The sequence below is a fragment of the Erpetoichthys calabaricus genome, chromosome 8 (genome assembly GCF_900747795.2).
Source record: "Erpetoichthys calabaricus chromosome 8, fErpCal1.3, whole genome shotgun sequence".
Taxonomy (NCBI): Eukaryota; Metazoa; Chordata; class Cladistia; order Polypteriformes; family Polypteridae; genus Erpetoichthys; species Erpetoichthys calabaricus.
The window spans coordinates 21017477-21033958 of record NC_041401.2 but is presented as its reverse complement, the minus strand read 5'-3'; the positions used below and the strand labels follow the sequence as shown (position 1 = coordinate 21033958).

The following is a 16482-nucleotide window of genomic DNA, read 5'->3' as shown; positions in this document are numbered from 1 at the left end:
AGTGTATATCATTCTGTGAATGTTTCCCTGTAAAGGAAGAAACAAAAAAAAGGTGTTGACGAGACATTTACCGATGATAGATAGATAGATAGATAGATAGATAGATAGAACTTTATTTGACCCATGGGCAAAATTTAGCTTTTTACAGAAGCTGCTTAAATATATAAATACATACAGTACATAGATAGATAAATATATATACACACACACTATCGCCTGAACATGTACCAGAATGACTAAAAAGAAAGAAAAGAAAACTTCTGACTTGGCTTTGACAGTCCCAGTGAAACATTATGCAGGTGTAATTGCTGATGGTATAAATTTGCCTGCTTAGCAATTTGTGACACACTTCTGCTGAATAAATTGTTGGTTTAAAGTCCTCAGTGTTGGTATTAGAGAGAGGATATACAGCATTTTTCATAACAACGCTCAGTTTTGTTTTGTCTCCTTTGCTATGACCTCCAGGGGGTCCAGAGTATGTCACATAATTGCCTGCCTTTTTAATTAGCTTGTTGATTTGGAGGGCCTCTCTTGAAGTGATGTTACCAGCCCAGCATACCACAGCATAGAAAATGACACAGGCCATCCCAGAGTTGTAGAAGATGTCAAAGCTGTCATTTCCCACACTAATTGTACGAGTGCACCACCTCTGTATCCACTCCCTGAATCGTGACCGGACATAAAGGCTCTTTAGTGCGGCAAAATTCAATAACTGTTTCCTTAGTTTTGCTGATGTTAAGATACAGACAATACTCTTTGTACCCAGAAACAAACTTCTCCACCTGACTCCTCTCCTCTATCTCATCCTCCTTATCAGTACACTCCATAAGTGCAGAATCATCTGAGAATTTCTGCAAGTGACCAGACATGGTGTTATATTTATAATGTGATGTGTACAAAGTAAAGAGATAAGGAGACAGGACTGTTCATGTGGTGCTCCACTGTTGCTCACACAGTCCTGGAGTCTCACAAACTGCAGTCTACCTGGCAGACAGTCCATTATCCAAGGCACCATAGGCTCATCCATCAGTGTATCTCTGAATTTACCCCTCAACAGGGATGTTATCTTACCTCTGCATTTAGCACAACTACCTTCAAAGCAGGTTTTAAAAATTAGCCTGGCCTGTTAAAATACATCAGTAATTGAAACTGAAGTTTTGAACAAAGTGTTTTCTACACTGATATGAAAAACGGGTACATGTCAAAGTTTTTGCCAAAGTCTGAAAAATTAAAATCATACAAAACTGTTTCAATTATAATTAGATAATTTTATTAGCATTCGTGAGCACAGGAAAAAATATAATTAGAACAATTCCATCACATCACATGTAAGTACAACACTGTAAAACAATTTCATTAAAATTTAACAAATACTACCATTTGTTCATACTGTATATGCAAATGTTGTTCTAAACCAATTTACATGAAAATATTTTGTCAATGCAATATTTTTGAAAATACATGTAAAGAAAATCATATATATTCCTTGACTTAATATACTGTAACTTCTCCAGTTTTTGTCACTTTGTGGTTTTTTTGACCCAAAATTTTTTGATGGCCTGTAATAAGTCCACTTTTTCTGGTGTTTCCATATGAATCATCCAGTGGTAGTCTGCCATCATACTGAAATCCCCACATGCCAGGTACCTTCTTTCCATGTCCTTGATACCCTGATGGAATCCTTCACCCTGCTCTTCAAGTCAAGCATGTCAAGTGGCTTTATTGTCATACTATCCATACACCATATTGCAGCATACAGTGGCATGAAATAACATTAGGCCTACCCAGGACTGCAGTGCAGCATATACTGTACATAAATGCAGGACAAGCGCAAGACAGTTAAAGAACTATATTATACTATGAAGGGATAAATAAATAAATAGGTAAGTGAAATTAGATATGAATAATTTGAAATAAATAGAACTAAAGAATAACTAATAATAATCAAAAACAACAGTAGTAACAAATGTACTGCACATAAATAAACTATGAGGAGCAGATCGGAGGACATCAGGGCAGCACAGCGTTCAGGGTCCAGACAGGCAAGGGGTAGAAGCTGTTGCTGAACCTGGCATAATTAGTTAGGATGCTACAGAACCTTCTGCCAGATGAACAAATAGATGCTAGGAGGAATGGAAGTGGTTCTTCACAATGCTGTAGGCTTTTTGGGTGAAACCCTTTATTGAAGATGTCTTTAACGCAGGGCAAAGAGGTCCCAATGATATTTTTTTGTGGTGTTTACTATCCCTTTCAGGTCTTTACGGTCTGAAACACTGCAGTTCCCAAACCAGACAGTGATACAGCTAGTGTCATGGTGAAAAATTGTCACCAAAAGGCTTTTAGCTGAAATAAAGGCTATTAGGACTCAGAGGATAGGCAAACAGAGTCTATAGTTTTATTGCAATAAAACAACAATAACATGGACTCAACCCAATACGGCCAAATTGGACTGAGCACTGAACAGTCCAAAAATCACAGTTTATATAAACCTGACCTTGCTCAAATTAGCTCATTCGCTGTTCCCTCTCACTCCCCTCTGCACCTGTCCAGCCGGCACCTGATTTCCTTCTGCAGCTGGCCACCAGTATTTTTATCTATTGTTCATTTTTATTTTCTGTTTTTGCTTATTTTTATTGGCCTCGGCTGGGCAGATGCTCCTTCTTCCATTTTTGGGCTTTCTCTTATCATTTCCCCTTCCATGGCTTTCAAGCTATTTAATATTGGTGGCTAGCTGCTAAGATGTAATTAAAAAGAAATTTGGCATGTGCTTTTATTTAATCATTTGCTTGGCAGGCGTGACTTGCATTAATATCTGCACTAAGGTTAATGTTTATATATTTTTCTATATTTATTTATGCTAATACATCCATCCATACATTTTCCAACCCGCTGAATCCGAACACAGGGTCACGGGGGTCTACTGGAGCCAATCCCAGCCCACGTAGGGCGCAAGGCAGGGAACCAATCCCGGGCAGGGCGCCAATCCACCGCAGTTATGCTAATACAGTGATCCCTCGCTATATCGCGCTTCGCCTTTCGCGGCTTCACTCTATCGCGGATTTTATATGTAAGCATATTTAAATATATATCGCGGATTTTTTGCTGGTTCGCGGATTTCTGCGGACAATGGGTCTTTTAATTTCTGGTACATGCTTCCTCAGTTGGTTTGCCCAGTTGATTTCATACAAGGGACGCTATTGACAGATGGCTGAGAAGCTACCCAACTTACTTTTCTCTCTCTCTCTCTCTTGCGCTTTCTCTGATCCTGACGTAGGGGGATTGAGCAGGGGGGCTGTTCGCACACCTAGACGATACTGACGCTAGTCTAAAAATGCTGAAAGGTTATCTTCACGTTGCTACCTTCTGTGCAGCTGCTTCCTGAAGCGACATGCTGCACGGTGCTTCGCATACTTAAAAGCTCGAAGGGCACATATTGATTTTTGCTTGTTTGTTTTTATCTGTCTCTCTCTCTCTTTGTCTACTTCTGACGGAGGAGGTGTGAGCTGCCGCCTTCAACAGCTTTGTGCCGCAGTGCTTCGCATACTGAAAAGCCAAACAGCCTTATTGATTTGTTTGCTTTCCTCTGTCTTTCTGACAGTCTCTGCTCCTGACGCGCACTCCTTTGAAGAGGAAGATATGTTTGCATTCTTTTAATTGTGAGACAGAACTGTCATCTCTGTCTTGTCATGGAGCACAGTTTAAACTTTTGAAAAAGAGACAAATGTTTGTTTGCAGTGTTTGAATAACGTTCCTGTCTCTCTACAACCTCCTGTGTTTCTGCGCAAATCTGTGACCCAAGCATGACAATATAAAAATAACCATATAAACATAGTATCTATCTATCTATCTATATGGTTTCTACTTCGCGGATTTTCTTATTTTGCGGGTGGCTCTGGAACGCAACCCCCGCGATGGAGGAGGGATTACTGTACATGAATACACCAATTTTATTTTCCATACATTACATCATCTTGACCTCGCTGTAACAATGCCTTTGCTGTTTCTGCTAACTCACTATTCCATCTGGTTTCTCACGTGCCTACCATGACCATTTTTCTGTATTTCATCATTCCTTGCTTTCTGGTCTTCCAACAACAGGTGTTCATATTCCCCCTTCTTTTGTCATTGATAGTTTCTGTATGTCATTCTTTCTGTTCTATCCTTCCAGTTTCCCAATATTGGTAATTTTGCTTCAAGCCTAAGTAAAAATGCAATATGATTAATGTCTTTTATTTAACTATTTGCTTGACATGTCTAATTTATGCTAAAACATAGATTTTTATTTTCCATACTAGTCAGAGTGCATTCAATTTTTCCCCTTTAGAATGTGGTGAGAATGGGGGTCGTGGAGACGCCACTGTGGAAGTTAAAACTTTACAGAAGCAAAATAAAAATATAAATTGTATAATAAACACAACTCCCCAAGCACAGACAAGAAATTCTGGCTTGGATAATAAGAACGCTGCTGCCATTTGGTAAAAGGCTTGTAGTGGGGAGTAATATGTAGTCAGATCTGCCAAGTTGTGCCACAGGGTTACATTGAAAGGCATTAACATTTTAATAAAGCAGGTCCAGCTTGTTATGCCCACAAATGGAACATGCCGATTGAAATGTATTCCTTCCAAATTTCCCTGTTTGAAGTCACCACTCTCTTAGGGTCAGAATGATTCATCATTAGATTGCTTGAAACAGAGTGAATCATTTCTGTTGCTGAGGTAATAAACATTAACAAGGATAATGTAACTTATCTCCCTCCCTAAGCAGTAAATAGACATATTCAGTTAGTATTTCAATGTCTGGATTACACATTTTCCAGGCTCTGTCCCTGAGGATTTGATGCAGTGGGTCTTGTGGACAGATGGGGCACCTGCCTTCAATCCGGCATCACAGGTGCTGCATGATGCCTGGGTCAGATTGTGGCACTGCAAAATATCACCACAGAATGGAAAAGAAAGCAGAGAAAAGGAGAGAATAGTAAAGATTGCAAATCCCTGAACAGTGTGATAATTCTATGCCTATATTTAGTCTGTCAAGAGTACAACTAAAATATAGTTATGAAAAAGCTAAATGAACTTAGCAGATTTTTTTTAAGTGTTCCACAGTGTTTGCCCCGTGTATCTGCCCTGTTGGTCAGGTATTCCAGATTTTTGGTGCATAACAGCAAAATGCCACTTCACCATTTCTTTTAAGCTTTGCTCTTGTAGTACTAGGGTGTTGTACCGTGTTAGCCATTATGCATGTAGTGAGAAGTCAAGCAAAATGACCCCTTTTATGGGCTAACTAGAAAGATTACAAAATGCAAGCTTTCCAGGCAACTCAGGCCCCTTCTTCAGGTGAGATGTATTTGAATTATAAGCAGACCACCATTAGAAGATCAAAGATTACGACTTGGAATATAGTGAGACAGGCACTCTAAAATATAGAAAGGAGCGAGTTTAAATTGAACTTATACACCATTAGTAGTATTTTAAAGTCAATTCTAAAGGACACTTGTAAAGACTCTCAAACTGGTGTGATGTGCGCAGATTTTCTTTTTCTAGTTTACATTCTTGCTGCTGCATTCTACACGAATGGCAAACAACTGATTTATTTCTTAGGTAGACCAGTTAGGAGTGCATTACAGTAATCTAACTGGCTTAAAACAAAAGCCATGAAGTAATTTTCAAGCATCTTGCAATGTTATTAAAGGTGTAAGGTCTTTAGCAATATTCCTTATGTGGAAAAAATGCAGTCCTAGTAGTGCACAATGCAGTAATAATGTCATTACTACCCGTTACTGTTTGGTCTTAATTTAGGGAAATATTTGTGTAGGATGGTAGAGTTTAGGTTGGGTAATTGGCCTATGCTGAATATCTGGCAGCATTTTTCATCTTGGCACTATACTCACCCTTTCGTCATTTATAGACTATTCTGCTTGTTTCTAATTCTATTTTTGCTACGCCTGCTCTACTGTCAATGAAAGTATAACTGCTGCTAACAGGGAATATCAAGTCTTATCTTTTGTTTGAATCTGGCAGCACCATTCTGCCAAATGCTTTGCACTGTTATCATGTGTCATTTTCTTAAGTGCCATACCCTGCTGTGTTACATTTATCATCCTCCTTCTTGTCTGTGTTCTCCATTCAATGCCTTCCTACTTTACTGCAACGGTATTGATTCTTAGGAGTGCAATCAAAAATAGTCACATCACAGCTATTTCATCAGGGGCCGCAATATATGCAAGTGTGGATTTAATTTTATCACCATTTTCACTCCATGTATTACAGCTATGCCTTAAAACAATGGTCATTTAACTTATGTATACTGTATATACAGTGGATTCCGAAAGTATCCAGACCCCTTCACTTTCTGCACACTTTATTGTGTTGTAGGTTTAATTTTAAATGGAGAAATTGGCCGTTTTTGCCCATCAATCTACACTCAATAACCCATGATAAAAAAGTGGAAACATTTTCAGAAAGGTTTGCAGATTTCTTAAAAATAGAAAACTGAAATCTCTCTTTTCATTTAAATTTGCAGACCCATAATTCACTTCTGTGTAGAAGCCCCTTTGAAAGTAATTACAGTTTTGTGTCTTCTTGGTTAAGTCTCCTCAAGCTTTGCACACCTGGATTTGGGCAGTTTATCTCGTTCTTCAACACAGGTCCTCTCAAACTCCTTTAGATTTGATGGTAAGGATTCTGTTAACTGTCATGTTCAGGTCTCTCCACAGATCTTCTATGTGGTTAAGCTCTGTGCCTTGACTGGGCCACTTAAGGACACTCAGTGACTTGTCCTGAAGCCATCCCAGTATTGTCTATGGTGTATGATTCAGGTCATTGTCATGCAGAATGGTGAACCATTGTCTCAGTCCCAAGCTGCCTGCATTCTGGAGCAGGTTTTCTTGAAGGGCCTCTCTGTTTTTGGCTGTATTCATCCTTCCCTCAATTCTGACATGTCTCACTGTTCCTGATGTTGAGAAGTATCCCACAGCGTGATGCTGCCGTCACCATGCTTCACAGTGGGGATGATATTAGGCAGGTGATGAGCAGTGCCTGGTCTTTGCAAGACGTAGTCCCTGGAGTTCTGCTCAAAGAGTTCAATTTTTTGTCTCATCAGACATGAGAATCTTTTTCCTCATGCCCTGAGTTCTTTAAATGGCTTTTATTCAAGAATGGCTTCCATCTGTCCATTCTAGAGTCACTTGATTGATGGATTGCTGCTGAGATGATTATCTTTCTGACAAGTTGTCCCATCTCAGCAGAGGACTTCTAAAGCTCTGTTAGAATGACCATTGGGTTCTTGATCACCTCTCTGATCAAGGGCCTCCTTAGCTAATTACTCAATTTGGCTGAACAGCCATCTCTAGAAAGAGTCCTGCAGTGGTCCAGACTTTTTCCATTTCACAATTATTGAGACCATTGTGCTCTTGGGAACAGGCAAAGCTTTGGAAATGGCTTTATTCCCATTCCTTAATCTATGCCTTACCACAATTTGATTGCAGAGAGTTCCTTGGACTTCATTGCTTGTTTTTTGTCCTGACATGCAGTTTGAATTGCAGGACCTTCTACACACATAGGTACAGGTGGGGCTTTCTAAATGACGTCCAATCAATTAAACTTATGACAGATAGACTTAAGTTCTCAACTCATTTCAATGAGAATTAGATCAAACAGGATGCACCAAAGGGTCTGAACACTTATATGAAAGAGAGATTTCAGTTTTTGATTTTTAATAAATTTGCAAACCTTTCTGAAATCAAGTTTTCAGTTTGTCATTAAGGGTTATTGAATGTAGAATGTTGGGCAAAAATGGCAAATTTATTAATTCAAAATTGAAGACTGCAGAAAGAGAAGATGTCTGAATATTTTTTAATCTTCTGTGTGTGTGTGTGCGCCTGGAAAAAAAAAATATATGTTCTAGGGGAGCAACCATGGGCTGCTCAATACCTCCCCCAGAACGCTTGGTGGCAGCCTCAGCTTCCTGCAGGGCTCCATGGGAGATGTTCTTCACAGCCCTGTTGGGATCTGGGGTGGCCGCCAGGGGGTGCTGCATGGGTCCCTGAGCCTGGCTGGTGAGTCTTCAGCCCCACCTGGAAGTACAACTGGAAACAGGTGAGCAAGCACCTGGAGCACTTCCGGGTGGGCTATAAAAAGGGCCAGCAACCACCACTCAGTGGCCAGAGTTGGGAGGAGGAGGACGACGCTTGTTGGGAGGAGTGGTGGTGCCAGAAGAGAGTGTGTTTTGTGCTTGTGTTGTTTAGTACTGTGTTGTGCCTGTGGGGTTCACGGGGAAGACATGCCCCACAGGTGAAGAAAATAAGTCTTTGTGTTATTTTTAGATGTGCCTGCGTGTGAGCCTGTGCCGGGTGGGGCGCAACACAGTGCCTATATTACAATATGTATAAACTGTATGTATATACAATATAAATATACACACCGTATATTTGAGATGTCGCATATTGGGATGCCTTAAGATCCAGCATCCTGGATTTTAATCTTTCACCCATTCATTGTTTGTGTGAACTTTGCATGCCCACTCCATCTGCACAGAGTATTCACTGTGCACGTATGTGTGTATATACAGGCTATATATATATATATATATATATATATATATATATATATATATATATATATATAAGTAAAAGCAAAGTAAACAGATAAGAGTCTGGGTCTCTGGCGAATCTCCAGTTAATGTCTGAACAGTGCTTAAAGTTAGAAAAAAAAAGAAAAAAAAAAAAAGCCCCCTCAAAAAAAAGAAAAATAGGCGCTATACACTGTTCTCACAAAGTTAAAAATAACTCCTCTGGTTGGGAGCTCTGTTTGGTTCAGTGATGAATGCCAGCTTCTAGTGAGCTCTTCATTTAAATAGTGGTGAGACCGGTACTGTGTGGGGCTTGTGGAGTGGAAGTGGCAGTGACATTAGACAGTTCTCTGACGGTTTCTCCTTCATGTGGTTAGCGACTGGGCAACACCTACAACACTGGGACTCCACGCAGTCCCACCATGTTTCCCTTCATCATAGTCTGTGAAACACTCCTGATGCTTGTGTGACTGAAACTATTTGATATATATATACTGTATATATTATGATAAACCAGCCTGGACACAGACAGACAGACAGACACCGAATGTCCCGAATACACACACTTTTTTTTTTTTTCAACACAACAACACAGTACCGCAATGCCTAAACCGGCCAACTCAGTCTCTTTCTATCTTTTGTCCTTTCTCTCTAACTCTTCAGCCACCTTATCCTCTTCCTCAGGCTCCTGTCTTGTCCCTCCCGACTCTAGCCTCGAGTGGAGTGTGGTGGCCTCCTTCTTACAGCACCCGGAAGTGCTCCAGGTGTTTCTTGATTAGCATCTGGCAGCACTTCCGGGTGTGGTGGAAGTGCTGTCGACCACCGTTCTGGAGCTTTCCAGACGCCCCCTGGCGGTGGCCATGTCCTTCCACAGGGTTCAGTGTCCCGGCTCCGTGGCCCCCATGCAACCCAGGAAGGCTGCTCTCTCATATTCCGGGGAAAATACTGCCCCTCTCCCGTTCCTTCCCATCTCCTGGCGTCCCGGTGGGGCAATGTCCTCACAGGTGGCGCAGTGGTAGTGCTGCTGCTTTGCAGTAAGGAGACTGTGGAAGATTGTGGGTTTGCTTCCCGGTTCCTCCCTGTGTGGATAGCGCTTTGAGTACTGAGAAAAGCGCTATATAAATGTAATGAATTATTATTATTATTATTATTAATGTCCCTGGACATCTGTCACTATATACAGGTGCTGGTCATAAAATTAGAATATCATGACAAAGTTGATTTATTTCAGTAATTCCATTCAAAAAGTGAAACTTGTATATTAGATTCATTTATTACACATAGACTGATGTATTTCAAATGTTTATTTCTTTTAATGTTGATGATTATAACTGACAACTAATGAAAGTCCCAAATTCAGTATCTCGGAAAATTAGAATATTGTGAAAAGGTTCAATATTGAAGACACCTGGTGCTACACTCTAATCAGCTAATTAACTCCAAACACCTGCAAAAGCCTTTAAATGCTCTCTCAGTCTAGTTCTGTAGGCCACACAATCATGGGGAAGGCTGCTGACTTGACAGTTGTCCAAAAGACGACCATTGACACCTTGCACAAGGAGGGCAAGACACAAAAGGTCATTGCTAAAGAGGCTGGCTGTTCACAGAGCTCTGTGTCCAAGCACATTAATAGAGAGGCGAAGGGAAGGACAAGATGTGGTAGGAAAAAGTGTCCAAGCAATAGGGATAACCGCACCCTGGAGAGGATTGTGAAACAAAACCCATTCAAAAATGTGGGGGAGATTCACAAAGAGTGGACTGCAGCTGGAGTCAGTGCTTCAAGAACCACCAGGCACAGACGTATGCAAGACATGGGTTTCAGCTGTCGCATTCCTTGTGTCAAGCCACTCTTGAACAAGAGACGGCGTCAGAAGCGTCTCGCCTGGGCTAAAGACAAAAAGGACTGGACTGCTGCTGAGTGGTCCAAAGTTATGTTCTCTGATGAAAGTAAATTTTGCATTTCCTTTGGAAATCAAGGTCCCAGAGTCTGGAGGAAGAGAGGAGAGGCACAGAATCCACGTTGCGTGAGGTCCAGTGTGAAGTTTCCACAGTCAGTGATGGTTTGGGGTGCCATGTCATCTGCTGGTGTTGGTTCATTGTGTTTACTGAGGTCCAAGGTCAACGCAGCCGTCTACCAGGAGGTTTTAGAGTACTTCATGCTTCCTGCTGCTGACGAACTTGATGGAGATGCAGATTTCATTTTCCAACAGGACTTGGCACCTGCACACAGTGCCAAAGCTACCAGTACCTGGTTTAAGGACCATGGTATCCCTGTTCTTGATTGGCCAGCAAACTCGCCTGACCTTAACCCCATAGAAAATGTGTGGGGTATTGTGAAGAGGAAGATGCAATACGCCGGACCCAACAATTCAGAAGATCTGAAGGCCACTATCAGAGCAACATGGGCTCTCATAACACCTGAGCAGTGCCACAGACTGATCGACTCCATGCCACGCCGCATTGCTGCAGTAATCCAGGGCAAAGGAGCCCCAACTAAATATTGAGTGCTGTATATGCTCATACTTTTCACGTTCATACCTTTCAGTTGGCCAACATTTCTAAAAATCCTTTTTTTGCATTGGTCTTAATTGATATTCTAATTTTCTGAGATACTGAATTTGGGACTTTCATTAATTGTCAGTTATAATCATCAACATTAAAAGAAATAAACATCTGAAATCCATCAGTCTGTGTGTAATGAATGAATCTAATATACAAGTTTCACTTTTTGAATGGAATTACGTGAAATAAATCAACTTTGTCATGATATTCTAATTTTATGACCAGCACCTATATATATATATATATATATATATATATATATATAAAAACCATTTGACGTATTGACCTGAAATTTGGTACACATATAATACGTGACGTCTACTATCTGCTTTTATGGTAATGATTGACCTCCAAGGTTATTCCTCTTTATATTTTTATTGTAGAATCAACTCTCGGCAGCGGCCAGCAGGGCGGCCATGCGGCGCATGCGTACAGGCGCTGTTCTCATTCTTCACCGTCACTTCCCCTACCACTAAGTGCCAGCTTAAGTGAAAAATTAAAGAAAGCATACTAAGTAACTGCAACACAAACACTGAATCAGTTTTAACACGAAAAGATGCTGACGAAAGAAGCAAAGAAGTGGGCCACTAGAGTGGAGAAAAGAGCTGCTCAGAAAGCAAGTGCATCAACCTCTGAGTAATCGAATGCAAACGTACAGAGAGAGCATGAAAACTATAAGTCAAGTGGATTCACTACATGTTATCGTGCAGTGTGCTGTTACTGGTGTGTATATATACATTGCATCCAGAAAATATTCACAGCACATCACTTTTTCCACATTTTGTTATGTTACAGCCTTATTCCAAAATGGATTAAATTCATTTTTTCCCTCAGAATTCTACACACAACACCCCATAATGACAACGTGAATAAAGTTTACTTGAGGTTTTTGCAAATTTATTAAAAATAAAAAAACTGAGAAATCCCATGTATATAAGTATTCACAGCCTTTGCTCAAAACTTTGTCGATGCACCTTTGGCAGCAATTACTGCCTCAAGTCTTTTTGAATATGATCCCACAAGCTTGGCACACCTATCCTTGGCCAGTTTCGCCCATTCCTCTTTGCAGCACCTCTCAAGCTCCATCAGGTTGGATGGGAAGCGTCGGTGCACAGCCATTTTAAGATCTCTCCAGAGATGTTCAATCGGATTCAAGTCTGGGCTCTGGCTGGGCCACTCAAGGACATTCACAGAGTTGTCCTGAAGCCTCTCCTTTGATATCTTGGCTGTGTGCTTAGGGTCGTTGTCCTGCTGAAAGATGAACCGTCGACCCAGTCTGAGGTCAAGAGCGCTCTGGAGCAGGTTTTCATCCAGGATGTCTCTGTACATTGCTGCAGTCATCTTTCCCTTTATCCTGACTAGTCTCCCAGTCCCTGCCGCTGAAAAACATCCCCACAGCATGATGCTGCCACCACCATGCTTCACTGTAGGGATGGTATTGGCCTGGTGATGAGCGGTGTCAGGTTTCCTCCAAACGTGACGCCTGGCATTCACACCAAAGAGTTCAATCTTTGTCTCATCAGACCAGAGAATTTTCTTTCTTATGGTCTGAGAGTCCTTCAGGTGACTTTTGGCAAACTCCAGGTGGGCTGCCATGTGCCTTTTACTAAGGAGTGGCTTCTGTCTGGCCACTCTACCATACAGGCCTGATTGGTGGAATGCTGCAGAGATGGTTGTCCTTCTGGAAAGTTCTCCTCTCTCCACAGAGAACCTCTGGAGCTCTGACAGAGTGACCATCGGGTTCTTGGTCACCTCCCTGACTAAGGTCCTTCTCCCCCGATCGCTCAGTTTAGATGGCCGGCCAGCTCTAGGAAGAGTCCTGGTAGTTTCGAACTTCTTCCACTTACGGATGATGGAGGCCACTGTGCTCATTGCCGACATGAACTGTCAACTGTGGGACCTTATATAGACAGGTGTGTGCCTTTCCAAATCATGTCCAATCAACTGAATTTACCACAGGCGAACTCCAATTAAGCTGCAGAAACATCTCAAGGATGATCAGGGGAAACAGGATGCACTTGAGCTCAATTTCGAGTTTCATGGCAAAGGCTGTGAATACTTATGTACATGGAATTTCTCCGTTTTTTTTATTTTTAATAAATTTGCAAAAACCTCAAGTAAACGTTTTTCACGTTGTGATTATGGGGTGTTGTGTGTAGAATTCTGGGGAAAAAAATGAATTTAATCCATTTTGGAATAAGGCTGTAACATAACAAAATGTGGAAAAAGTGATGCACTGTGAATACTTTCCGGATGCACTGTATATAATATGAAAAAATAATTATGTACATTTGCAAAATGCAGATATTAAAATTTTTCAAAAATTTTTCACTTTAGAAGTGAAGTGAAAAATAAATTATTAAATAAGTACTTCATCATGAGCTATTGTACTTGCATTATATTACACTTGTCATTTATTACTCTTTCATTATCTTCAATTCTGAGTCCCTTGATGTTTTTTTTCGCTTTCCTGCAATGGCTATATAAATGTAATGAATTATTATTATTATTATTATTATTAATGTCTACCAGCTTTTCTCTGATTATAGTCAATGGATAGAAAAAGCACTTCTTGATGAATATTGTGTAGTTCATATATAACATGCAAGTAATGAGCCAAGTACATTCACTGTGCATAACTAATTATATTGTGAGTAAGGAAATGGACTAAAAACCACAGGGTTACCAGTTAAAATCACACCAGTGGCACCCAGTATGATTAGAATCAATGCACTTAACCTGCCTGCATGTGAATACAACAAAAATAGAAGTGAACTATGATTTTCAGTTCTTAAGTAATAAATTCCAAATTGGGCCTGCTAAATTACAACATTAGGGTTTCTAACAAGCCTGACGTTTTTTTTCTTTCTGTTTAAGGAATCCTCCTCCCACTTTACGTCATCCAGGAAACTGGTGCCGAGGCTATAGCCACTTTATTGCACAGTGAGTATCTCATCTTGAGACCCTTTGAAAATTTACAATGGAAACATGTAGAGTATACTTAGCCGCTGACGGAGGTTTCCTTCTCAATGTGATTCTGTAAGAAAAAGCTAATGTGAAACAGAAAACATTCAGCCAGTACCAGATATTATTCTGTTCAAATCCTAATCTACATAAGTAATTGTGAATATTTCTAGAAAGTACCATCTGCCATAGTGATGCACTTGAAAAGCTCCTTCCCTAATGATTTACTTCCAATTTTAAATACGTTATAAATAGTGTGTTAACCTCATTTTCTAAGACGTAGGAGTGCGCTGCTGATGTCTGCCATTCCTACACATCTAATGCATTTATAATTGAATGCAAGTCCTGAATTTTATTTTGGCCAACTCAAAACAAAAAAAATGCAATCTGTTGTTCCTTATTTTGTATTGAGCCTGTTTTATTGAGTAATCACATGTGACACTTTACAAAACAATTTATATTGCAGTGATTCAGTCTTTGTTTATAATAATGTATCTGTCTAATTACCTAGCTTGTAGCTTCCGATTTTGCAATCACTCAGTTAAAATTTGTTTTAAATATTGTGTGTCCTTGGAATACTTATTAAAGTTCTTTACACAAAACACATCATGTTATGCTCAGTGCGGCCCGTCTATAATTTAAATTGTTTCAAGTATTGGCCACTAGATGGGGAAAATCCTTTAGCAACAGAAACTCAAAGTTCCAGCCTTGGTGTGTTCTGCAGGTGATAATATTGACTGTTAAAGCCATAAGACAATATTCTCCTTTTATGTTACCTTTAATAATCCCAACTATAGTTTTTCAAAAGTTTCTGTAGAAGTGGATCTGAATAAATGGTGTCCTCCCCATGAGTAAAGAATAATTGAAGAGCTCCATCAGACTCCGTCTGTTGACAGCTAAAGCAAAAAACACAGCTCAAGGCTCAGTGCTAAAGAGCTTTCTATTAAGCCAACATGTACAGCCTTCATGAAATTTACAAAGTCATGAAAAGCACAACATTGCTGCCCAGTGCCTCCATATACAGTATGTGCCAAAATCATGAGGCTCTGGGCTTATCCATATTGGAAAATGAACCAAAGTTTACACTCTTGAAAATGGGGTCTTACTTCCTTTAAACCAATTTTAAAGTGTTTGTGCATTCATTACATTTTGTTCCCTCTGGCTCACACATATTTTATTACCTACTTTGGTTGTCCAAGGGAATAACAGGTTGTGACAAATGATAAATGTTGTGACGCCAACCACACTGCCCTTGTTTATGATAAATGTTGTGACGCCAACCACACTGCCCTTGTTTACTTCAAGTACAAACAAAAAACAATTTCACATGACTGCATGCTGGTTAGGTGGATTGGCGATTCTAAATTGGCCCTAGTGTGTGCTTGGTGTGTGGGTGTGTTTGTGTGTGTCCTGCGGTGGGTTGGCACCCTGCCCGGGATTGGTTCCTGCCTTGTGCCCTGTGTTGGCTGGGATTGGCTCCAGCAGACCCCCGTGACCCTGTGTTCGGATTCAGCGGGTTGGAAAATGGATGGATGGATGGATGCATGAAATTAACAACAAAGTACTGCCTCTTATACATTAAATGGTTCAATCTGTGAAGGAGCTCCGTCTAGTTGGCTGCTCGGTGAAGAAGTGTCACCTCCTCCTGGGTGGTTGTGCTTTTGTGGCCCAGAGAATGGAAGGGGTGGAGTCAGTTGCCCTCGCTGGGTGGTTTCTCTGCACTGTGGAGGGAAGACAACACAGTTTAGTGGCAGCGCCCCCTTGTTGGGCTGTGGTGAAATTACATACTTGGGAGGAACCTGGAGGGGAGCCCCTCTGACACGCATGCATGACACACTATCCTTTTCTCTACTTCTCAAAAGAAGGTAAGATTCAATTAATGATTATTATGCATAGTTTAACAATGAATTAGTGGACAGACATTGCTAGATTCCATTTCTGTTAAACAGTTTCTAGAACATAAGAAATGTGACAAACAAGAGGAAATCATTCAGTCCATCAAGACCATTTGTTTAGCTTAATAGCTAAGCTGTCCCAACATCTCATCCAGATTCTTCTTAAAGGCTATCAAGGTTTCTGCTTCAACTCCATGTCTAATTTGTTTTCCTGTGTGTTTAAACAAACCAGTGTCTTTGTGTTTACTAATTCTGCCATTGGTAATTTGTTAAATTCATACTTGAGAACTTGCCACAGCACTCTGCGCCATTAGGAGTTTCTTTTTCACAGCCCCCCCAGCCTTAATTCTCTATTGCAGCATTTCCCAACCTTTAAGTATTTGCAACCTGAGTTTTCATAACAGTTTTAATCGCGCCCTGCTAACGTTTTTTTGAAACCCTAATAAATTTATTCCTATATTTTTTGCTGCCGATACACCGCTACAAGGTTAAAATT

At 40.5% G+C, this 16482-nt stretch overlaps 1 protein-coding gene across 1 annotated transcript in view; it reads left to right on the top strand.

The window, feature by feature from the left end:
• myo3b (myosin IIIB) overlaps positions 1–16482 on the top strand; it is a 619900-nt gene that overhangs the window by 137907 nt on the left and 465511 nt on the right. The window contains 1 exon segment of the mRNA XM_051930711.1: positions 14005–14070. Within this exon segment, the coding sequence (XP_051786671.1) occupies positions 14005–14070 (66 nt within the window).